At 37.6% G+C, this 24,149-nt stretch overlaps 2 protein-coding genes across 9 annotated transcripts in view; one reads left to right on the top strand and one right to left on the bottom strand.

The window, feature by feature from the left end:
• LOC129364189 (transcription initiation factor TFIID subunit 4-like) overlaps window positions 1-14,234 on the bottom strand; it is a 93,850-nt gene extending 79,616 nt beyond the window's left edge. For 5 of the 7 annotated variants that reach the window (XR_008606413.1, XR_008606414.1, XR_008606415.1 and 2 more), the window contains exons 1-6: window positions 12,859-14,234; window positions 7,771-7,925; window positions 2,538-2,687; window positions 1,703-1,855; window positions 584-706; window positions 102-191 (exon numbers count right to left, since the gene is read on the bottom strand). Coding sequence is in view for 4 of the 7 variants with exons in the window: in XM_055036677.1 (XP_054892652.1) it covers window positions 102-191; window positions 584-706; window positions 1,703-1,855; window positions 2,538-2,687; window positions 7,771-7,925; window positions 12,859-14,233 (2,046 nt within the window). In the remaining 3 variants the exon portion in view is untranslated. The remainder of the gene's footprint in view (window positions 1-101; window positions 192-583; window positions 707-1,702; window positions 1,856-2,537; window positions 2,688-7,770; window positions 7,926-12,858) is intronic. The other 2 variants (XM_055036678.1, XM_055036679.1) reach the window with 2 other exon arrangements.
• A 2,273-nt stretch (window positions 14,235-16,507) lies between these two features.
• lsm14ab (LSM14A mRNA processing body assembly factor b) lies at window positions 16,508-23,428 on the top strand. Of its 2 annotated transcripts, none has more exons than XM_055036682.1 (10): window positions 16,508-16,827; window positions 17,775-17,938; window positions 18,198-18,342; window positions 18,700-18,891; window positions 19,227-19,319; window positions 19,434-19,610; window positions 19,908-20,064; window positions 20,237-20,263; window positions 21,338-21,578; window positions 21,698-23,428. In XM_055036682.1, exons 1-10 carry the CDS (start codon window positions 16,704-16,706, stop codon window positions 21,719-21,721), a joined length of 1,344 nt encoding a protein of 447 aa, XP_054892657.1. In that variant the 5' UTR covers window positions 16,508-16,703; the 3' UTR covers window positions 21,722-23,428. The 2 variants fall into 2 exon arrangements, with proteins under 2 accessions (XP_054892657.1, XP_054892658.1); XM_055036683.1 differs by having other exon boundaries at window positions 19,437-19,610.
• Window positions 23,429-24,149: the final 721 nt, after the last annotated feature.

Consider the following 24,149-nt stretch of genomic DNA (forward strand, 5'->3'; position numbering starts at 1 on the left):
ATAGAAATGTCTGCTGCACCTATTAATACCAGAATAAATCTCTCTTAGCCTTTTAATTTTAATTGCTAGATTAAAAATACATCCCCAAAGAAAAACCCCACCTTGAGAAAAGGCACCAGGTAAGGCTGAGGAGACGACTTGAGCTCAGTCTGCAGCCTGCTGGTGAACTCTTCTGGTTCAATCTTGGCATCCTGTCGGGTAGAAAGGAGAGAAACAAGAACCAGGCAGATTAACAGTCATTTGGGCATAATATGTTGACACCCAAACAGTTGCAAAGACGATAAGCTTTTCAAATCCCCATCCTAAAACTTTAAAGTATAATCTAAAACGAAGGTTGAAAATTCATGAGCTCAGAAAGTAGATTTTGGAAAAAGTTTCATGCTGCCATCTATAGGTTGGAAATATTCAATACAAAACACACAAAAGGTCAAAGCTGACTAGTTGAATGATGCTATTTACCATGTGAAGTTATTCAGATGTTCAAGAAAAACCATTTTATTAATAGCTGCCATATTAAAGAGAGCTGCTGTACACTTTATGTAATAATGAAGACAATACAGTTTGTTTGGTTTCTCACACCCACCAACAGATCCTGAACCAGAGCTTTGACGTTCTTGGAAGTCTCAGGAGACGGAGAGTTGTGAGACGCCAGCTTGATAAGTGTAGCCAGGAAATTCTTACACTTCTTCACATTTTCTTGCATCTCCTGTAAAACACAGTCAATATTTTTACCATGTTTAAAAAATATATATAAATTGAATTACATTAGAAAATAAAGATGAAGCTATTCTATCTATAATTACATAGAATAGAATATGTCTATCTAAGCTGATAGTTGCTGACATTTTGAATGTTTCTAATCATACTACTGGTCACATGGATGTTTATGCACTAGTGCGGATCTGTTTGCATTAAAAGTATGTTTCCGTGTGTTCATGAGTAACTTTCCCGATTGCTTAAAGGTATGTCTGCAACTAGCGATTATTTTAGTAACTGAATAACTTATTGATTACTCTCATAATCTGTCAGCAAAAAAATAGGCACATTATGAAGATTTTTCATTTAATCCTTGTTTTATACAACATTATAAATACATCAATCCCTTACGGAAATAAGAAAATCAACATTTTATAATGCAATAACATGTCATTTCTTTGTGTATGCTTGATCATTTGTAGCAAAAGATGCATCTGCAGATAAAAAAAAATCAATACAGTGTATTATTTTTTTGTATTATCGGTTAACAATTAGATAGCAAAAGGTCCTTAATAGGAAACTTTGTTTTACAGAATTTGAACTGCTGAAGCTAAGACTATGGCTCTTGTGAAGTTTTAGCAAGAATCCATTTACAGACAAATGTTTTTTTGTTTTCTTATCTTAAATACAAAAGATGGTAAGCTTGGTAATTATTTCATTGAAAATATTCCTCTTTCAGCAGTTGGTCTTTTTTGACTCCAGTTAAAGATTAATCAATTACTAAATTATTTGATGATTGTTTCAATAACCATTTCATCACTATTAATCTGCTTAATAATTTCAGCCTTACAAACAAGCAAGAGTTCATGTTGGCTGCATGTCCTTGGGTATGCACTAGTGTGAATGCATGGGTGCAAATGTTTGTGAGCATGTGTGAGACTCCTTGTCCATGCCAGGAACCAGCCAGGAACAACGCTGGCCTCCTGGGAAACGGCGGAGAACAGACCTGGGACACGACCGGAGCTCCAGGGGCCGCTGCGACGCTCGTCTGCGTCTGTGCCGCTGGCTGGGAGGTAGGCTGGGCCTGGGCCTGGGGGGTCATGACCATGGGCGTCTGCTGCGGAGCCGTCACTGCCACGGTCGGTGCCACAGGGCCCTTCTGGAAGAGCAAGGAAGAGACAGAGAGACAAACAGGACGTGACGCTTTGCTCGCAGCAAGGCCACAGAGAACAGGAGGCAGGCGCCACAGCACTCCTGTCACATCTGGTCTCCTGACTTCAGCGGACATCTTTTAACAGAAAAGGAGGAAAAAAGGAGGAGGAAAGTGGAGGCAGCGACAAGCAAGAAGCTTGGAAACAGAGTTATCTATTAAACCTATGCTTGATGCTCACTCATGGCTGGCACCACCTTACCGGCATAACACTACAGCCTCTGCGGTAGTGCTGTTTTTTATATTTTATTTAATACTAAGTGCATGAATGATTGACAAGAAAAAGCAGATATTGAAGTGCACCCAGCACTGCATCAAGAAGCTCTGAAGGAAACAACACAATCACCTCTGAAAAAGACATGAATGCACCGTCCTTCTTCACGAAATGCAAACTAAAATGTAAAACAGTTTAGAACCAAAAGCTAAAAAGAACTTATTGGTAAGATATTTTAGAAAGCATAATAAATAAATTTTGATTTTCCTTAGAGAGAAAAAAAAAATTCCAAGCATAATTTATGCAAAACATCCTCTCAAAACCTCTAAAACAAAGCTACATTGTTTCTTAACATGAGTTATCGGGACGGCTGCAGGAATAAAACATGAATTCATCATTCGAGGAGTGTTAGCTCACAGGGCGGAGTGCAGGACAAGAGGAGGAGGAGGAAGAAGAGGAGGAAGAGGTCTGGAGGGCAGGGCTGGAAGATGTGGGAGAGGGAGACGGTGCCATCTTGGCCGGGGTCAAAGGGCACGGCCTTGTGGTCAAAGAAGTTGAAGGAGACTGCTGGAAAGAAAAAGAGCAACAGGATAAGGAAAAAGCCGGAGCGTGCCTCGCAGACACGTAGAGAAAAGTCACAAGGAGGAGAGAAGATGGTGTAAGCATGATGGTGGCGGTAAAGACTGACACAAAGCCAAGTTGCAGTGAATTAGGATGTCATGCAGGCACTGGCTGTTCCCATCAGGTTATGTGTGGAAATGGAAGGAAATTGTGGAATAAAGCATGTTGTACTGGAACGCTGGAATAATCTTAAAGGCAGGGTGAAGTAATCTGTTTCCTCCATCAAAGCTCAAATGAAAAAAATGTCTTTATTAGATGATGGGACCCCTGTCTGTAAAGCAATTCACTCTTCTAGCAGTTTGACAGCTTGCATCACAGGAAGACGGTTTAAATCTTCTGATCTTTCTGTTTTAAGTCTGGGAATCTAAATTTCTTTATACTCGTTTGAAGAAAATCCCTGACATGAAAGAGAAATTATAACTATTTCATCTTACGTAAATGACTAATTGTTTGAAAACACTTTTTAGCCATGCAAAGCTGTGTTTTTACTTCAGCTTATTATTTAGAATAAGATGACTGTTTCACAGTATTTACTCACAAAAACCTTCATACAAGTAAAGAACATGATCTAACTGCTTCCATTTAAAAACAGAAAAACCACATTTTGTCCACCCAAACATATTGTGGTTATTACTGCTCTGAAAGTGTTATCTGGAAGATTAATTGTTCATTTGATATTGACAAATAATCTTGTAAAAATATAAATAGAGAATAACATAATTAGCATAAGTTAATATTGGCCAAATAATTAGTTGGACTGTTTGCTCTTGTTGCCAACCTAATAGACATTCTGCCAGCTGTAGCTTGTTTTAAAACTGTTAATGGTGGCTCCTTTACTTTGGATATAAAGTCTTGTTTTTTTTTTGTATGTTTGTTTGTTTTCAGCTGGATCTGTCTTCCTTGTAAGCCAGGGAAAGCAATAAGTGGGGGAAGTGAGACACCACGCTACTATATAGCCCAACTCCTGGCCAAGAGAACCAAGGAGGCCTTCTGCTCTGACCTCTGGTACCCAGACAAGACTAAGAAGTCAAAGAAATACCTCCACAAACACACGTGCTTCCAAATTCAGGCTCAAATAGGGCTGTACAATATTAGGAAAACATGTAATTGCAATACTTTTGATGAATATTGAAATGTGGTGCAGTTTACTCTGAATTTTGGCAACTTACAAATGTAGACAGTATGTATATTAAGGGAAGTCAGAGAGCATCCAATTGGTATATATAGTAATGGTATTCATAGTATGAATGACCCTTCAAATACAATTACAATTTCATCCAAGCAAATATTGATATAGTGATCCAATACATTGTTCAGTTTTACACTCATCTAAACTGCAGTTCCATGCACACAGTGAAAACATGGGCAGTTTTTCAGTGCAGAAGTAGGATAAGAAAAGGAGGAGGGAGTTTCCCCTCCACTAAAAGTTTTGTAGAGCTAAAGAGTTGGGGGAAGTCAGTGTATGACGGATGAATGGGGGGGAGGTAGGAGCTACGGGGTGCATCCCACCCCCAGCTATGCCCCACTCGTGTTCACTTTCACTCCCACTTGAGCACACTGGAGAACCAAAGCCTTGTTAGCTTTTTAAAATAATCAGGCAGTTGGATGATGAATGATTTAACAGGTATGGAAGGAAGGAAGCTCAGGATGCCTTCCGTTTCTCCCCTCGGGCTCATAGGAAGAGTGACAGGCCGACAGAGGGGTTGAGCTCTGGGAATAAACACCATTCCCTTTCATTTCGCAGCTACTGCTTTTCCTGTTGAGATGGCAACGCCGCGGCCCACTAATTTGTCAACAGAGTGACTGGGAGAGGCGACGACAATCTGCGAGTCTCTTTTGAGCGGAGCATGTCAGGATGGAGGCAGGTTGGCTGGCTAGAAGCAAAGTTTTGCTCTGAACTGGTACAGATTTCTATCCACAACACCCTGACCAACTTACTGTCTAACATTTAACAGTTTTTCCTCATGAATATTTAGGTGAAAACATTTAATGAGAACAACTACTCAATGCCAAAAAGCATAACAGTTTATTCTTTGAAGAAGCAGAACTACCTGCAAGGTTGTATTATACACCAAAAAGTTACATTTCTGAATTTTAAACCCTGATATTTGGCATTCTGCATAAGAACCCAACCAGAGGATGCGTTTTTGAACATTTTATGTCAGTTCTACCACCTTCTTCTATTTCCCCAGATACAATCTGCTTTAGCTTTCACTGACTTTTAATATAAAGCATTACGATATAAAACCAAAATATTGTCTTATCTTGAGGATGCACAGAAATTAGGAGGAACAGATAATCGTAATTGTAAGAGAATAAATGCAGGACGAACCAGACTGGAAAAATTAAGTAATGAAATGCTGCCCTCTACTGTCAATGTTTTGTCTTTGCAGTTACTTTTAAAACATCACAACTACAAACTTCAATGTTTTTTATTGATTGAAGATTAGACTGAAGTGGAAGCAGAAGGAAAACAATACAGTTTAATTTCTTGTTACACTTCAAAAAAAGTTCTCTGAAGCTCATGGCTACTATTCAACCACTCCACAATTCTCACACCTATGAATATTTTGGCTGTTTCCTGTTTTAACACAACACTTGCTCCAAAGAGGTTTTTACGACTTGGGACATTGTTTTTCCCCATAAATCTGTTTTGAACCTTTCAAACACTTTATCCCTGCCCTGTGTTGTGTGTTCTTAGGTCACTACAGTGCGGTTTGCTCATTAATATTAAAAGGCCGACATACAATAAACGGTATACTCACTTCTGAAGACAAGTGGTTACCCTGGATTTTATTTTGTGTTTTCATCATACTGTAAGAGCAGCAAGCTCTCGCTCGTCAAGCCCCTTTAAGCTCCTTCATATGCCACACATTTTGTCAAAAAAAGAGGTCTTTAATCCAATAGGTATGCATGTGTGTGTCTTTACTGGACATACTGAAGGGAAACAAAAAAAAACATACAGATTCAAAACACAAGTAGAAAGTGAGAGTCAAAAGACTGTGTTGCTCTTGGGGTGTCAGGCTTCTACAAAGAGAAAATGTTTTTCATCCTTTTTAAACTAATTATTCAACAACCAGTCAAAAATAACATACAATTTGTGATGCTTATATTCTTCAAATAGCAGAAAAACTGTAAGTCAAAGAAATAGCTCAAGTAACAATAATAACACTTTAATTATGTATGTCTCCCACAGTAGTGAACAGGGATGGAAACTATTTTCATCTTGGTGAAAAATCAAGGGATATACAATTCCCTAAATAAACAAATAACCAAGAAATTAGATTGTATTTATTGAGAGATAAATACTTTTGGAGATATTTATGGTCTGCAGATCCTCATATATAATTTAAAGTAATAACAGAAGCTTTAGATTTGACCAATAACATTATTATTAGAAAATAAAAAACACACACAATAAATGACTGAGAAAATTCTAAATGGTTTGTTCTGAATCATAAAAACATTTATTTACCTGGCAGGTGCTCTGTGTCAGTAAAATTAATCTGAACTTAGAGGACCTAAACATTTACCTACCTTGTAATTGAACACTATTACTTTCCAAAGGTGTGCACCCAGAAGCATAAGTTCCAGCTTCCAAATGAATGATGTATCCACAGGTGATAATAATCAAATTCCTATTAATGATTCAGCAACCCGTTAAATTTTTATGAGAGGACCCCGTGGAGTCATTATGAAGCCTTGAGATGTTAATTCACCAATTAATCTCAATTGAATTTATGGATAAAATAATCAAGTATATCAATTTGTTCTAATTAGGCGTTTTAAGATATCAATCACACTGTAATTAACAACTAGAGTTAAGCTGCGCATTTATTCACAGGGGTCAGGCTCAACAGTGTGAAAAAAGATCAACGTTCATCAAATTCAATCAGTCAAATTTGTTTTCACAAAGGTCACCAACTGTGAGATTAACTCAGATTATGCAGAGCTAAAGACATTGAGTTACACTTTAGCTGTGATCAAGCTTGCTCTCAAGAGTTAAAAATGGCTGTATCCCCTAAAATAATACAAAAATGAACCTTAAGCTGCAATGAAATGAAGATATGTGGGTTACACTTTACAAGTGTTACATAGGTCACTTTTTGTTCCACACAAAGCAGCTGCTACAAGAAATAAATGTAAAGTTGAAATTAATTTAACCACTATCATGATTGTCTGTTGCATTGGATATGTTAGCTTAGCAGACCTCAAATTAGCAGCAATTCAGGGTGGCGCTGTATTGATTTACTTGGTTCCCACATGCTTCTTATGGAAAAAGGAGAAACGACGTGTTGAGCGCAAAGAGTGCTGCAGGGATACAAAAGTCTTCACAGAAAAATAATGTTTCCTAAAATTTTTGTGATCCAGTAAGTTCAAATGTCAAGAGATATTGGAGATTATAAGGTGGTTATAATTTGGCATGAAGGGGGGCCTGACTGTGATGTCCCAATATGTCGATCAATGTTAAAAAAAAAACCAAAAAAAAAAACACGTCCACCTTTTCAGACTGTATCAGGACAATGCTTGACAGCAATAAATTCCTTAAATGAGAATATTGGGCATGTCATTAGCACTTTCTTTAATAAGGTTAATATGGATTAAAAAGAAGATCAAGGTCTGTTTGATTCAAGTGTAGCTACATTTACAGACCAACAATCCTAACAAATTAATTTAAAAAAATTTTTTTTTTAATTACTAGTTGCATTATTGCATTTTTTAATACTTTGAACACCGATCCGTTTCTCAACTCAAACAAAACTATGTTGTTTCCGTTTCCACTATCAAACCATAGAAAAAAACCTAATGTCTTCTGAAGAAATGAAAATGAGATTTAAAAAAAATTATTTGAATGAATCTATATGAAAGTTACCAAAAAGCAGCATGCTTCCAGTTTTTGTCCTTACCTATACACAATCAAATGATAGTGAGTGTAAAAGCAGACCATGCCACAGATACATAACACACCAGAACAAGGGATGTCATTGCATCATGGCATCTAGCACTGAGCTCTGGAGGCGAGTCTCACCTGTGGAGTTGTTACTCTGAAGGACGTTCCGGTTGTTGGAGCAGCAGGTCTTGGGGAGATGTTGTTCTGGGCCTGGGCTTGAGCCTGGGCTTGGGCCAAAGCCTGCTGAGGAACCAACACCAACTGGCCCAATTCAGTGCGCACCAGCACCATTCCTACAAGGCAGCGAGGAACGACTATTAGCATTTAAGTCATATCGATGTTTCATCACACCAACACAGCCATGAGTAAGAAACAGCCAAAGGCCGTTCCTCAATTATGTTGTTGTATTTCCTGTATCATGCAATTTTCCTCCCATTTACTGTTGAGATTAATGTCTGAATGTAAGGCTTTTCTTTGAGGTCTGACCTAACAGTTAAGATTTTAAACAAATTTCACATAGGAACTATGACACTTAAAAAAGCCAAAACTGCACGGCAGGTAGTCCAATAGCGGTAGAGAGAGCTTTGAAATCAAAAGAATATGAAGAAACTTAACAATTATTAGATTTAAGCATCAAAACATTTATTTCCACTTTCAACAACCTCAAAGAAAATGCCTTCTGTTAGTTAATACATGTACACATTGACCAATAAAAGCCAATTAAGGTAAAATTGTCTGATTCTGACCTCTGGACAATTTACTAATCCATCTCTTTTTACACCATTGACAATTTGTCAAAGTTTATTGTAAATATCAAAGTTGACCATATATTCTGACCCCGCTTTAGCTGCAGGGTCAGAATATATGACCCTTACTGTTAGGCATTAAATTATTTATTTCTGAGGTCAGATGACTTGGAGGAAGGGCAGCACAGAAACCCTTCTGGCTCCTGACCATGAACAAGTAAAGTAAGAATAGTAGCACAATCAATAACACTGCTCAATTATGTCAAAGAAAACAATATATGTCCACCGAATTCTTCCCATTTAGAAAAACTATCAAATTCTCAATTTGAAAAGCAAAACATGTGTCCGTAAATCTGGAGTATTTGAAATTCTTTAAATAAATATTTTAAAAGTATTTAAAATCAATGGGAAGTGAGACTGGAGCAAAATGCTCCAGTGTACAACAGAAAAGTTGTACATTCTGCTCTCAGAGCGACTGAGTTGAACCATTAAATTCGGTGGCCAGAGCCATTGAAGCTACATCTGGAGGCATTGGCAAAAATAATGTTGCCAAAACTAAGCGTTCTCCATCTCTTTCCATTGACTTTTTACTTTTCTTAAGCATATAAATGTATTCTCTTTCTTTCTTGTGCATCTGCTATGTCTTCTGAAACCCCATCAGTCCTAACACATGGTCGCTCATACTGAGCCAGGTTCTGGTTTTACTGGAGATTTCTTCCAGTTAAAAGGGAGTTTTTTTTCTCTCTCTCTCTGTTGATACATGCATGCTCAATATGAGGGATGCTGGAAAAGTGACACATGTGATTGTCTACTGTCACTACATGATTTGAGGTGAATGCAGCAAATCAGTGAGTCAATGCAAACTGCGGAGTTTCCTTAGACGAAAAACTTTTTGACTAATTTGAATAACGAACTGAACTCGACTGCATTGTTTGATAACTGGAATCAACTGAAATGAATGTATGACTGGAATAAAATATTTTTATAAAATGACTTGAGATGACATTAGCTCAAAATGGTTCTGTCAAACATAACTAAGTTTGTAGTTGAAAGGAAGATATTTGGTTGATGGTAGTGAAACTGATCTAACAGGCATCTAACATTCAGTACCTTGCAAAATTATTATTACTTTTTTCACTTTTTGTCACATTAAAGCCCCAAATGCCAGACACTTCAACTTATAAACCAACCGAAAAAAGAAGATAACTTTTAAGTCAAATAAAAATAATACATCTTTCTCAACAGTTGTGTATGTATTTACATTCAGATATTTTACTCTGATACACTGAAATAAAACACTGTGCAGCCAACAGCACTGAGTAGTACCTGAATTAGTAAACACTGTGAGTCAGTCTATAAGATCTTAATAAAAAATACAGTTCCTCTATGAAAGTCCAAGAGGTTTGTCAGTGAAAAACAGCATCATGAAAACCAAGAAACACAGCAGACAGGTTAGGAATGGGTTGTGGAGAAGCTTAAACCAGAAATAGGTAAAGAAAAACCATATACAGCACTTGAAAATCTGATGGATCACTGTTCAATCCATCATCTAGTAATGTAAAGAGAATAGTACAACTACCCTACCCAAATATAATGGCCCAACTAAATAGAAATGCTACGCAAGAAAATCATTCATCAGGAAAGCAGCTTAAAGGAAAATTATCAAGTACTTTGATCATTGCCAACTACAAAAAGTCAGAAATTGGTAACTATTTACCAGTTACCAAGAGACTTATCCTTACTGGCGTTATGTTAGTCAGAACCCCTTTATATTTCTTCAGGTATTTCGATGATTTGATCTGGTAACAATCTCCAAGCGTCTGAGGTTGGAAGACCTCCTTGCCATCACCCCAATATAGCTCCCTCCAGACTCTCTAGCAGTTCAGCAAATGGGAATTGTACATCAACATATTGTTACTTGAGAAGGAATTACTATTAATCCAGAAAGTCCAGCAATTCTTGAGGCTGCCTACTGTCTAGTTTGTGACATTTCTGAAAAATATTTTATTTTTATTGAATATTTCAATTTGTTCTTTAAGTTTGTGTTGAAACAAATGCAGTCTTTAAAAACAGACTTCAACCTTTCAAGAAGAAAAATAGTATTTTTATATTTTATCCATACTGGCCAGCTCTATATCTGGAATTTCCTGTCTGAACTATTGAACAGGCTAATTACAATTAGCAATAAAAGCTAATAACAAATGACCCTTCTTTATTCTATGCCATTAAGCATTAAAGTTACATCTTTACTAACAGTATTAGTGTGCTGAAAAACTGTCAATGAGATACACACTGTGAAAGAACAAATTAACTTTATTACTGCAATTATCACCTTATTTTACAAGCAGATTGGCTGATTTAGATGTTGAGGTCAGGGTTGGAAGAAAATCTTGTTTCCTGACTAAGGCGCCATCCTGGTTATTTTGTTTTACTTCAAGCATTCAAATGGATAGGAATGCTTTTTCTGTTTTTATGACAAAACAGAACAAATAAAAAAGTCAGTAAGGCAAAACTTTGGATGTAGTGAAGCATTATGTACAGAGGCATTTCATTAATGGCACCCTGGGCAATCCTTTTGTCTTTGAGCCACTCTCCTTCAACCCTGCTAGCCCAAAGGCATCGTAAATCTCAAAGCGAGTCTAAAAAGTGAATAATCCAATTCAGGTTTAACCAGTCTAAGTATTTATTTATTTTTTTCATTTTTGGACTAGATGTGATCATATGAAGCACCGAAAAAAAAAACTGAAACTGCCATTTAATTTTAGCAGTTTTTGCAGTATTAGTCATTCACAGTCTACAACATTAAGAGGTGCTCACTCCCAACTGAGTGGGGTATAAATAAGTGATAGAAAAACATGGCAGGAAGGCAACATTTGCAAAGCTTATGCTGCATGCCCCCCGCCAAAAGGCATGGCATCCTGGGCTGGTAGCCACAACACTGATAATAAAAACAACTACTGCGGATTTTCTATGGAAAGTTTGAGAGCCGCTGTTTTACATGAACTGTTAAGGGGAGCAATAGTTTTCTTTGTGGAGCAACAACAAAAGATGCATTTTTGCTCATGCGTTGTGCACTGTAAAGCATTTCAGTCGCATTTAGTTGTGTCAACTAACTTCTAGTAATTAGATAAAGAAATCTTGCAAGTTTTAGATTTTTAACTTAAATGTGAGTTTATAAAAAAATAAACTCACAGTTTTAAGTTGTGTTGGCTTTTTATTAATGTTGTCATATCCCCAGGAGTTGAGTAAACCAAGTTTTTTTTTTTCTTTCAGTCATAATAATAACTGAAAGAAGAAAAAGCCAGGAGTGGGAGCCATTTCCCTAGACGCTTAGCGGCATGCTTTTGTATCCTGTGAGATGGAAGTGTGTTACATTGACATGCCCACCTGGTGTGTTTTAAAAACTTTGTTCATTTTAATGCATCTGTCAATATGAAATAATTGAGGATAATTTTCTTACACTGTTGAGGTTCTGTTAGAACCAAATTATTGATCTAAATTTAAAATAATTCTAAGCAAATTGCATTATGAGATCAGATTATTTGTTCATCCAAGTTGATTCAAACTCTAAAAAACTGACTAAAAACAAGCAGTTATATTAAATTCATAATATGAATAAAAGTAAAATAGAAAAGTATCCTTGTTTAGGTAGGTGAAAGCAGATTCTTTTCATAATGTGAAATATTTATTTGGTGTGAATTACAGTATTAGGCGATAACTACTAATAATTGAAGGTTAATGAGCTATCAGAGCTTAAAAAATAATATTTAGATGAGGGGTGGGCTATATGGACTGAAAGTTTTATCATGCAATATTGTGCCACTGTTTTAATAACAATAAAAATGATGATAAGGGCTATTGATTACCTCTTTTGTGGCTAACTGCATGGCTCCATAAACACAAATGTTCTGCTCTTGAAACGCATAACTATATTTAAAAGAAGTGTTTTCCTAATACACTCCTGTTGGATAACACATAAAGTGTGATTTATAACTAAACTGCATAAAGTACTGGATTTAATCATATTACAAATTAATTCAGATTTTATGAGACTCTTATTGGACAAACAGTGGAGGAAATAGTAAAACAGCAATTTTGACAATAGAGAGAGTAATGGTTTGGAATTTATCATGACAATGATAAATAAAAATTCTTATCACTGTAAGAAATTTAATGCAATAAATGATAAACTATACCATAAATGCTCACCCGTGATTTAGACAATTTGCCTTTTGTTGTTAAATCATCTTGATGAACTTTAAAACCAAAACAATGCTCTAGTTGACTTTACTTGCACTTTCAAGGCAGCAGGTGGACCTTTATTTTCAAATTAAACCACCTTCAAATAGTTTACAGTGTACATCTTTACAAGGGAAGACAATAATCGTGGAGAACAAAGCCTAATAACAATTTCATAAACACATTAAACACCAAGAAAAAAAAATCACATTCTCTCCAACCCTCCGAAATAAAAGCTTACCCTGTGGGATGGTAAAGCCAGGGGGAAGCTGAATGGTGGTCTGCTGTTGTGAAGGTCTGACAATCAGCTGGGGGGCTACTATCCTCTGAGGCGTTGGGGCCCCTGGACGGGGTTGAGACAGTGAAGGGGTGGCCACGGCAGGTGTTGGAGAGGGAGCTGTGGGCCTGACCATGCTCATAGTGGAGGTCACAGCTGTGGTCTGGACAGTTCCACAGACAGATGTGGTCGCCATGGCGGTGCAACACACAGCTGCTGCAGAGGAGCTCAGAGGCTGGGTCACTGTGGTGGTGGTAGTAGGAGCTGCTGTAGTGGTTGTTGCTGGTGTGATAGCGCAGGAAGCAGACGGTAATAGAGTGTTTATTACAGAGCTCACACTACCAACCTGGCTTTGCGTTACAATACTGGACTGACAGTCGTCTGTTTTGGAAGCTCCGGTGTCCGTGCCCGTCTTGCTCAGATCTCCCGTGGGAGACGAGGATGTGGCGGGTTCTATCCGAGCACCCTGCTGGACCAGCGCCGAAACGCTGGTCCCGTTGCCGTTCTGGGCAATACTGGCTACGATGTGACTCGGGAGTCTGTGCAAGGCAATGGTGGGAGTCCCCCGGTCCAGAGCAATAGCCGACTGACCCACAGGGAGGTTTGCGTTGGACAGAGTGAACGTGGAAGTGTTGATTGCAGATCGAGTGGAGTTTGGAGGAGTTGCGCCCGGGTCCACGGAGCTGATGATGCTGCTGTCGGTCACTGCTGTGATGCTACTCCGTCTCGTCGTCACCGCTGCGCCGTTCAAACTCTTTATCCGCGCCGAGGGGCTCCTTCTCGGCGTCGCGACGCGCTTCCTTGGAGCGCTGGCCTCCGCCGGCGCCTCACCTTTGCACTGGCTCACATTGGCGCTCCGACTGGATGTGGTGCTGATGCTGTCCTGCGGGGATGCCAAAGTTGACGCGCCAGATGCAGTGAGCGGTGTGATGGATGCTCCATGTGATTGAATGCCGCTGCTAGTGGCGTTCACACAGCCAGCCGAAGTGCTGGGAGGAGGCTCGCCAAAAGAAGAAGAGCAGCTCAGCGATGGAGAGGTGACAGTTTTATCCGGGCTTGCGTCCTTAGAGTTCACCTCCTGGCGCATCTCAGGTTTATTCCGCCGTCCAGGTTGTTGTTGTTGTTCTAGTGTTGTGGTACTCACTGGAGCTGGGAGCGTTTTTCCTAAGTGATGGTTAGCAGGGGCCACAGAGCCAGCGCCTCCGTTTTCGTCTGTTTTCCCCGCGGAGTTGCTCTGCCCAGACAGCTGGGACTCCAAAGAGCCCACCAGGTCGCTAACAGCCTTCTCATCCACCTCTGAAAAGAGCATATCTTCCAGGGGGTCGGAGGCGCCCGCCATCTCTGAGCACAGATAGCAGCTTTATAGCGGCCGCACCGCGCATGCGTGTTACTAGGCATTGTGGGAATGAGCCTGACGTCACCAGATGAGGGGGAGCTCTACGGGAGATTTTTTAACCCTCCTGGGTCTCTTGACTCTTTTTTGTTGTTGTTGCTTTAATTTAATTTATATGTAAAATTATTGAGGTAAATGGCATAGAATGTGTTCAGGTTCTTTTTGGGTGTGAATTTTATTTGTCCATGTTATCTGTTATTGTCTCCTTCCTAAAATAATGGCTTAAATCATTTCCTTTTTTGTTAAAAGTTATGTTATTATTGTTTTTATTTGTTGTTGTTTTTGTTATTTACCTAAAACATATTTTAGAAAGAAAAAAGTTGTGATCTTTTATTTTTATTTTATTATTTTATTTTATTTTATTTTTTTTTTTTTTTTTTTTTTTTTTTTGCTAAATCTGTTTGGGCAATGATATGAATAAGCCATTTGTCTTAACTGGAGTAAAAATATGATCTTTGACTTTTTGTGCCTCTGACTCACATTCAGAATGTTATTTTAAATACACAACAATTCTCAATGTCTTTCATTCCCAGATAAAATGGCATATTAATGCCATTCTAGATAAAAAAAAAAAAAAAAAATGCATTTCCTCCAAAAACAACTAAAAGAACGTTAGATTAATTTCAGCATCTTCTTGAAACAACTAAGAAATTTGTTTGAAAGGACAAAATTTGCTTTAAAAAAGACTCAGAAATTCTGAGTAAAATTTCAGAACTTTTCTATTAAAAACATGGACATTTGTGAGTTTCAAAAGTCAATAATTTCTGAGTTTTTCTCACAAATATATAACTTTTAAAAAACAAAAATGTTTCTTTTTTTTCTATAGAACTGCAAATTTTTGTCAGAAATTTAAAAACAAAAATTCTATGTTTGACAGCCCTAAAACAATGTCATACCTTGGTGATGGAAACCTTCCTATTCCTATTTCATCTTATATTGATTTAAGATATTTTTCTTGCAATATGTCATTTTTTTATACCCTCAGCAAATTTTATTTGTTTTTCTTTGATCAACCAAATTGATGGTTTCTGACATGAAAAGAAACATACATATTTGAAAAGACTTAAGAAGTTACATTAAAAATAGTTCTTTAATATATTTGTGTTTTCTTACATTTTACTATAATAACAAACCATTCATATTCCTCAGTAATCAGAGAAAGACTGATTACTGGCATTACAGTAACGAAACCTTCCATCTTTCCACGGTGGATCGATAATTTATCATTTCTGAGGAGCTTCAAGTCTTTGAAAGTCTCCTCACTATTATCCTAATCTTTATGTCTCTACAAATTATCTATCAGACTTGGGAGTCTGGTTGGGGCACTCTTATTCCTTCAACCCAGAAGGTCAAAGGAATAAATATTAATTTAATTTTACTTCAATTTTAAAGTAATCTTTTAAAATTAAAAGACTACTTTAAATTTAAATCTGTTGTGGACATAAAAACAGTTGAACCTCAATGCAGATCTCCAATGTAGTCACATAGAGTGAGAGAAATTACTACATAAAACTAAAAGTTTATTAGTGTTTGTTTGTTTGTTATTAAAGAGATATTAGAATCTTTAAAAAACCCAAACAGATCAGTTTAATTGAAAATGGCTTTATACATAACAATTTTTGTTTTGTTTTGTTTTTTTCTATCTGCTGGATCTTTTGTAGTATTTGGCAGTCACATTAATATGTGGTAGGCTACACAGCATAATTTGCCACGTAGTACTTCAGTAGTTAGTACTTTACCGTGTTCTAACATGCATATATGTAACACATGTTTCATGTGTTGAAAAAAAAATTATAAGTGTTTCTTCTGTTTGAAATTGAATGTTATTCTGTGGTGTGTGTGTGGGTGTTTCCATTTTAGTCTTTAAAACAACCAAATTTGCGCCTATGTATTTTAAGATTTTGCCTCTCTAATTACATAATTTTTAAAATATTGCAAAATATTACAAAATGAAAATGTTTGGGTGCTGTGTGTCTCTGATGTCTGGTAATAAACTGCTGGCCATGATGTACCTCGCTTCTTGCCCAATAACAGTTGAATTATATTGACGAATTATCTTATTTATTGAATAATTTGAATTGGTTAAGATACTCGATTATATGTATTTGCTGAAGTCCAAACTATTCTCTAAATCCAAGTAGTCTTACTCGAGCAGCTACTCAAAAGAGAGGAAGCGTATTTTTAGAACACAATCTTTGTCCCAGAATCCTTAGCGGCGGGAGAAGCAAAAATGAAGTCGGCCATGTCGTGTTAAGGAGTCAAGGAACGGGGCGAATGTGGTTCAGGGATAGCATCTCATTAGTTTTATGTTATGCAGTTTTAAAACATCGCTTCAGGATATTTAAAATTTGATTTTGCGTCCGAAGATAAACAACTTATTCAATAGCAAGCGCTTTACTTAACTCAGCGGATAAAAATGAGCGGAGGAGGGACGCCGTACATTGGCAGCAAAATTAGCCTAATCTCTAAGGCCGAGATTCGCTATGAAGGAATTTTATACACCATCGACACGGAAAATTCGACAGTAGCACTTGCAAAAGGTACGAAGACCCACCCAAATAGGATTGTGCATTTCTTTCGGGCAAAATTCAGACTTTTCCAACAGTAGTTTTGTCAATGTGCTTTTTAACGCAGTTGTCTTAGTTAGCTAGCACTTTGCTAGCTGGCTAACAGGCTAGCTAAACTATGGTAACGCTGTCTCTTTTGTTTACGTTGATTTCGGCATTTTCTTCAATCCATCGTTGAGAGAGAAATGGTTTCAAAAGTTTGCATGTTTATACTATAAAACATTTTATACCCTCTTGAATTATATTTAAGTCCGAATTCCCAGTTTTTATAAGATAATTAGGTTATACAAGTTACTTTTTAATGCTCTCAAACATTTTCAATAAGTTTAATCACGAACACAATTTTTAACAAATTCACCGTTGTATATTTTTAAATGTGACGACGAACAGATCATCGCGTTTTAATTCATTGTATAGTTTTAAGAATGTTCTATGCTGGCCTCATCCATTGTTTATTTTTTATTTAAATGTTATTGATTAGGTATGTGGTAGAAAAATATTGGAAGAATCGTTATGTTTCATGTAAAAACAAAAGAATGTAATGTTTCAACCATCAAAAGAACCAAGATAAAAAAGCTGTAGTGGGTTTTTTTCTCTCTCTCTTAACTTGTGAAACATTGTGGCTCAAATTACAACATTCATTAGCAAATATGTACAGTTTTTAAAAAAAATCAATGCTTGGATTGAAATTGTTTTAACTTCTAATAGTCGTTTATTCATCCAAAAAAATCACATTTGTGATCTTTTTAAGAAATACCTTGTATCACCAAATACTCAAATATGGATTCTCAGTGTGTTATAGGCATGCTGACAATGCCAGTAGCGTAATTATTAATCAGGCGATCAGAGCTCAAATAATAGCCACATATTCTCTTATAGTAACTGATTTCTTTGTAACTTTGCATTTTATTTCCAAACAGTTCGTTCTTTTGGCACTGAAGACCGTCCCACAGAAAGGCCTATACCACCTCGGGATGAAGTGTTCGAGTACATCATCTTCAGAGGAAGCGATATAAAAGACCTAACAGTTTGTGAGCCACCCAAAGCCACTAGCTCTCTTCCTCAGGACCCTGCCATAGTGCAGGTGAGTTTATTTATGTGCCAAAATGAACAAGATTTATTTATAGGAATTAAATATGAATTAGAAAATTAAAACTGCTGTTTAAAAGAAAAGAGAGAGAGACCTTTTTTTTTTTTCCAACTACAACTGATCAAATTGTTTATAAGTAATGTATGCAAGGTCGTGTAGTGGTCATCTTCGACTTGCACGCATTTACTTTATTAACTGTTAAGCAATTTATCCAAAACATATGTGTATTCTTACAATTATCTTTCCATTTTAGTCATCAATTGGATCCTCCAGTGCAGCATCTGCACCATCATTCCGGTCACCGAGTTCCTATGCAGCATTCAGCAGGGCTCCAGTTCCTTCCTACAGCCAGTTCGGCGTTCCACCCATGGGGTCGCAGCAGTTTGTATCTGCTGGAGGTCAGTCGCTGTCACAATTAGAAAAAAAACCCAACAAAACATTATAACCGAAGAAATTTTTATTTGTGGTTGAGAATGTGTATAAACTTTGTCATTAAATAACAAGAGGCTCTGATTTTATAATAAAATTAAGATTTTAAGCATGTTCTACTAGTGAAGCAGACTTGTATGATAGATGTTACAGTTAAAGTAAAGTCACCTCCATTGTTCACAGCATTGCAGCAAATCAAAAGAATGACAGCCTTTCAACGTTACAGTTTATCTGGATTTATTTGTGCACAATGCTCATGTGTTGGGCAAAAACAGCAGGGGCTCTAATACAATTAGCTCAGATTTGCTTTTTCCTTTGCTGCGTAGGACGAACTAGTCCTCAGCGGGACTCTTTGGCTAAAAGTTCACCAGCGGAGCCGGCGGTGCAGGCTCCCCCGTCAGCTGCACCTAGTCAGCCTGCTTCTGTTGGTCAGAGGAGTCAGCCAGGAGTGACAGCCAAACCCAGCAGCTCCACCACTGGCAGCCAGAAACCCCCTGATCTGCTTGAGCAGAAGAAAGGTTAGGATTTAACAAGCTCATATATTTCTGTCAGTTACAGATATTTATTGATTTGGTTCATCCTAAAGTATAAATTGTAAATCCCTAAAGTTATTATGATCCTGTGTTCAAAATGTTTCTATACTGTCTTAGTCTGAAAGTTCACTGAGAGGAAGATGTCACTAAGCCAGGTCAAAGTTTGCATACACAGTTAGGGGCAAAGATGTTAATTTTGGGGGGTATAAACTGGTGCAAAGATTCAACAGTTGTGCGTTTTGTTTTTTCCCCACTCGCATTCATGCCTGCTTGCTTGGTGGCTGTTTTCACTGATGAGCATGTGAATGTTCATTTTTCAGCTGCTCATGTTGCTGCTGATGTTCAGAAGACTTCCCAGCCCGATCATGAACAGGGTGCTGTTGAGAACCGGGATCCTAACAGGCGTCAAATTGGTAAAATAAACTTAAGCATATAATACAGAACAATGCAGTCTGTACTACCATGCTTAGTGTTATATTTGTTAACCTTGCTTTATTTTCTAAATGTGAATGTTTTCCCGGTATTAGCAGGTGTTCAGTCCAACCGCCGCGGCCGGGGAAGAGGAAACCGCAGCAGGGGCAGGGTAAACATGCGTAAAGATGGCACCATGAAATTTGATGAGGACTTTGACTTTGAAACTGCCAACGCCCAATTTCACAAGGATGAGATTGACAAGGAGTTTCAGAACAAGCTGAAACTGAAAGGTAACATTTCAGCTCAGAATGATGTTTGATTTAGCAGCTGTTGGATGCGCCACAAGATGCCTCAACGCGGGTTTAGGAACTCATTATCTCATTACTTAGATTCAGAACCAAGCTTACATCTTACAGTGTAAAGCTGCATACTTAAAAAAAAAAAATACAAACGTCTCTCTGTGTCACCCAGACTCTTAAAATGCTAAGAATAGTTACACAATTTTTTTTAGATGGCCATATTTTTTCTTTTGTTCTGCTCAAGAAAAAAGAAGCAAAGTGTTGTTTCTAATTTCTTCCAACAAACAGATGACAAACCTGAAAAGGCTCTGAATGGAGAAGAAACTGCTGACTCAGAACATCCAGCCATCGAGGGTGCCACTGAGGAAGAGGAGGCTACGATAAACACCTGCTACTATGACAAGACTAAGTCCTTCTTTGATAACCTGTCCTGTGATGATTCAAGGTACTACAGCTCACACAGCAGATACGGCTCAGATACATCTGACTCTGTGTGGGGCTGATTGAAGACTTGATATTTAACTGTATCATCATCACTGGTTTTAGTTCATGTTCATGAAATTCATATAATTCAGCATGTGAAATCGCAACTGACTTTTTGTTTTTATCTCTTCAAGTAAATCTGGTGATGGCGGATTTCCAAGGTAAGTCAAAGATAATCTTAAGTTTCATCATTCGCTGCAACGCCAATATTTTAATTGGTGAAGCAAGTCAAATCTCAGTCATTTGTTAAAATTTTTCTAAAATGAATACAACCACATTATATTTGTTTGTTTTGCTAAAACAAATAAAATGATGGCTGTTATTTTTAGTTTTTAAGTTGTATTCACTCCAGGAAAGTCCTTCTGTCTTCTTGTTTGGTCTGGACCAAAAGCAGACTTTATTACATTTTTTTTTTTTTTTTTTTTTTTTTTTTTTTTTTTTTGCAAGTAGACTATAATTTGTAAACAAAGCAATGCGGGTGATGATCTTTGCTCCCAGGACACAGACCGAGAAAGTAAACAAACTGGAAGTTCTGCTGCTGCATTTCTGTGGCGCACATTTGTCCCGTTATTACAACTGAAACAGCGTTTTCAATTTTAAAATCAGCTCATACTTTGCAGGTTTCACAATGTAATACTTATAATTTCATAACTGCGTCAGTAAATGCTGGTGAAAGCTGAATGAGACCAGATTCTATGTATTGTCTGACCCACAACATGCTAACAGCAGCATGAGTAAGCAGAAAACAGATCAGATGTGACTTCACTTCAATCATTACACGCAGTAACAGCATTAGCTTCAGTATTTTTACGATGATGACCAGCACTGGTGTCTGGTGAAGTCTTAAAAGGCATGTAATTCCTGTAGTTGGTTCAGTTTAACTGCAGGCGAACATGCAGACCATAATTCTGGTGTGTATTAAAACCAGAAGCGAAATGCAACAGAGTTTGCCTGAAAGCGAGACCATCTCAAGAAATGGGTCTCAGTCCGGTTGTTTGGTCAGCACTGGAGTTCCCTTGAGTGTATCCACACTTTTTTGAAAGAAAAAGTGTATTCACACCAAGACAAAAGAACCAACAAGGGAAACAAACTCTGGTCAGGTGTGAATAGATCCTTATTTTGTATTTGATGTGGAGGCATCAAGCGGTGCCTCCACATTTTATGTGTGTTTTTTTGTTTTGACTTTTTTGCTGTTTAAAGGTAACAACCGTGAGCTGACTTTGTGTTTGTGTCAGGGAGCGCAGGACAACCTGGGCCGAGGAGAGACGAATGAACGCAGAGACTTTCGGCATCCCTCTCCGACACCATCGTGGAAGAGGCGGTTTCCGTGGGCGAGGATACATGGGCCCCCGCGGAGGCCGGGGCCGGTCATCAAGTAGAGGGTTTTTTGGGCCGCCGCGGGGGGCCCCGCCCGGCTTCAGGGGCGGATTCAGAGGTGGCAGAGGCGGCCGTGATTTCTCTGATTTTGAATACAGGGTAAATATAACAAGGATGTTTAACTTTAGACATATTCAACTGAAATCTAGTAGAAAGAAAAATCTAAGACGAATCAGCTTTTCGCTGATTCCAGGTGTTTTTTTCTTTGTCTGTTCCAGAAGGATAACAAGGTGGCTGCGTAGTACTTCAGTGATGGATCCACCAAGAATTGTAGCCACTTGTCATAAAATTATGCCCGTTGTAGAAATTTTCTGTGGTCTCTACATTTGACAGAAAGAATGAAGACATTATTTGGACACCAGCACCTCGGTGGACTGCCTGACATCAGGGGGTGACGGACCCACTCCCTCTCTCTCCACCTTGAGACTTTTTGGTTTCTTTCTCCAGAAGTTTTGTTGGAAAAATTAGAAGATCACATGTAAATACAAAGCTTTGGAGTAATTGCATACTTTTGCATCAGTTGAATTCCTTTCTTACTAAAGTTGTCTTTGATATTGTCGATATTAGGAGCCGTACGCTCTTAAACTGTGAGCAGATCACAGCCTGTGTGATCGATAGCTTTACTCTTTTTTTTCTTTCTTTCACTTTTTGATATTTGTCAGCACCAAATCTGTCACCACTGCCTGTTGCACCATGTGTTTTTCTGCTCAGTTAGGTTGCCATTTGTTCAGTGTTTTTACTTCATTAGTAGTATTTGTTTTATAACTTTGATTTTTTATGAAGTAGTGAGGCTTACAGAATCATAAATCAGAAGTGTTTGTAAACAATGAATGTAAAACTAGTTCAAAGCAGCTGATTTTTTTTCCCTTTCGACTTATGTTGGCCCTCAGCCCTCCTGCGTTCCGAGTTGTTTTCCTGCTGGATGTCTGCAGGTACTGAGAGCTTTCAAATGCCGCCATCAAAGTTCAGTATGTTTCACAAAGCTTCCGCTGTACAGGGATTTTATTTTGGCTGTGTTTACATAGTTAAGAATACGAGAAGATTTCTTTTTTTTTTTTTCTCATTTCTGTTGAAAAGATGTTAATTCTTACGTCTTGGCAAAAGACACCTAAACAAGTTATATTCCCCTAAATTTGCTATTTTGCCAAAAAAAAAAAAAAGTCTTCAATGGAAAATTTGTCATTTATATGTACGTTCTTGTAATTTCAGTACTTTAAATCCTTGTTGTTTTTTTTGTTTTTTTATGTAAAGACGTCCCTTTTTGTTGTAGTGCTCATTGGTGTTTCTCCTATTATGTCAACAGGCAGCGAGTCACACAGCTAAATGAAGCACTTGCAGTGTTACAGGAGTTGTTTACTCAACATGGGAAACGTCTGACGAGGATTCAGATACTTTTTTAAACTGGATTTCTGATCAATTGTAGCTCCATTTGTTGCATCGTCAATGTGATCGTTCCCAGGAGTGAATTTATTTTTTTACCGACTCGTGAACAAAGGGACAAAAAGCTGCATGTGGCGACCAGTACTTTCAAGAAGGTTCTCATTTGTTTTTAAATCCAATCTTCAAACTTTGTAGGGAGTGCCTTGAGCATGGTGGTATTTCTTTCCCTCGTATTTCTCCCATTAACTTAAATGTTACATTGTGACAGAAGAACCGCTGGCACTACAAGGTGAGAATAGATCCTTTTTTCTTTTTTTTTTCTTCAAATGTGGTTAAGTTGGCAGCGCAGTAAATGTCTGAAGAGGTTATCGCACAAACAACTTATAAATGCACGATGGCCTGTGGAAGTAATGCTTTGTATTGGCTTTAACGACAATAAGATTTGATTTGAGCCTAAATTGTTATAATCGACATTTTTCATGTTTGCTACTCTTTCCACTCACTGGAATTGTTTTCTTGGGATATTATCAAAATTGAGTTTTTACAAAAATAAAGAGTTGTACAATTTACACGTCGCCCTTGTTTGTTTTGTTCTTGTTTGATTTTTGCAATGTTTTATTCGTACAAAGCCTTGATGTGCCTGCAGGATTTTCTTCCTTTTCCCTCTTCTAAGGATCTAAACTCCTGTGTCTTTTAACAGGTTATTCTAAATATGATGTTTTATCTCTCAATCCCAGCTATTATACCTGCTTATCCTTGCAGGATCATGGGTTGTGCATTACAGGAAGATTTTTTTTTCCTTTCAATTATTGTCAAACATTTGCTTTCTTGATTTGAAAAATAGCGGCAATTTTCAATATGAAATTGTTTAACATATTTTGTGAGGGTTTTATAGCAATTGAACAAAAATGTTACTCTTGCATATCTGCATAGGAATATTCCATTCCCAAATTTTTCCTTTAATTTTGAATTAAAAATGTATATACATATTTGTCAGGAATTTTTTTAATGACTCAGGGTGAAACTAACATTTACTGACTATTTATTCCTATCAGATTTGTCCTAGTGTTATCCTTTATTTGTTTTGAAATTGAGCTTGCTATAAATAAAAACTGAATGGTGATTAACTGAAATGTGTTTGTAAATAGAATAAATTCATTTTTACTCGCTTAAATGCTTTACCGATACATTTTCGCATACAACTCGTAGATGTTTAGTTGGTGGGCGCCGCTGATAAAAGAAACATTTTGAGAGGCCGCGTTTGACCGTCAACCTTCCAGCAGGTGGCGC

Source organism: Poeciliopsis prolifica, unplaced genomic scaffold (genome assembly GCF_027474105.1).
Source record: "Poeciliopsis prolifica strain line A6 unplaced genomic scaffold, Auburn_PproV2 SCAFFOLD011, whole genome shotgun sequence".
Lineage (NCBI taxonomy): Eukaryota > Metazoa > Chordata > Actinopteri > Cyprinodontiformes > Poeciliidae > Poeciliopsis > Poeciliopsis prolifica.

What these genes read in the sequence shown, in the direction of transcription:
- lsm14ab (XM_055036682.1), top strand. Translation starts at nt 16,704, where the DNA reads ATGAGCGGAGGAGGGACGCCGTACATTGGCAGCAAAATTAGCCTAATC. An exon ending in GCAGTTTGTATCTGCTGGAG is followed by an intron (nt 18,343 to 18,699) that starts GTCAGTCGCTGT and finishes TTTGCTGCGTAG; the next exon opens with GACGAACTAGTCCTCAGCGG. An exon ending in TCTGCTTGAGCAGAAGAAAG is followed by an intron (nt 18,892 to 19,226) that starts GTTAGGATTTAA and finishes TTCATTTTTCAG; the next exon opens with CTGCTCATGTTGCTGCTGAT.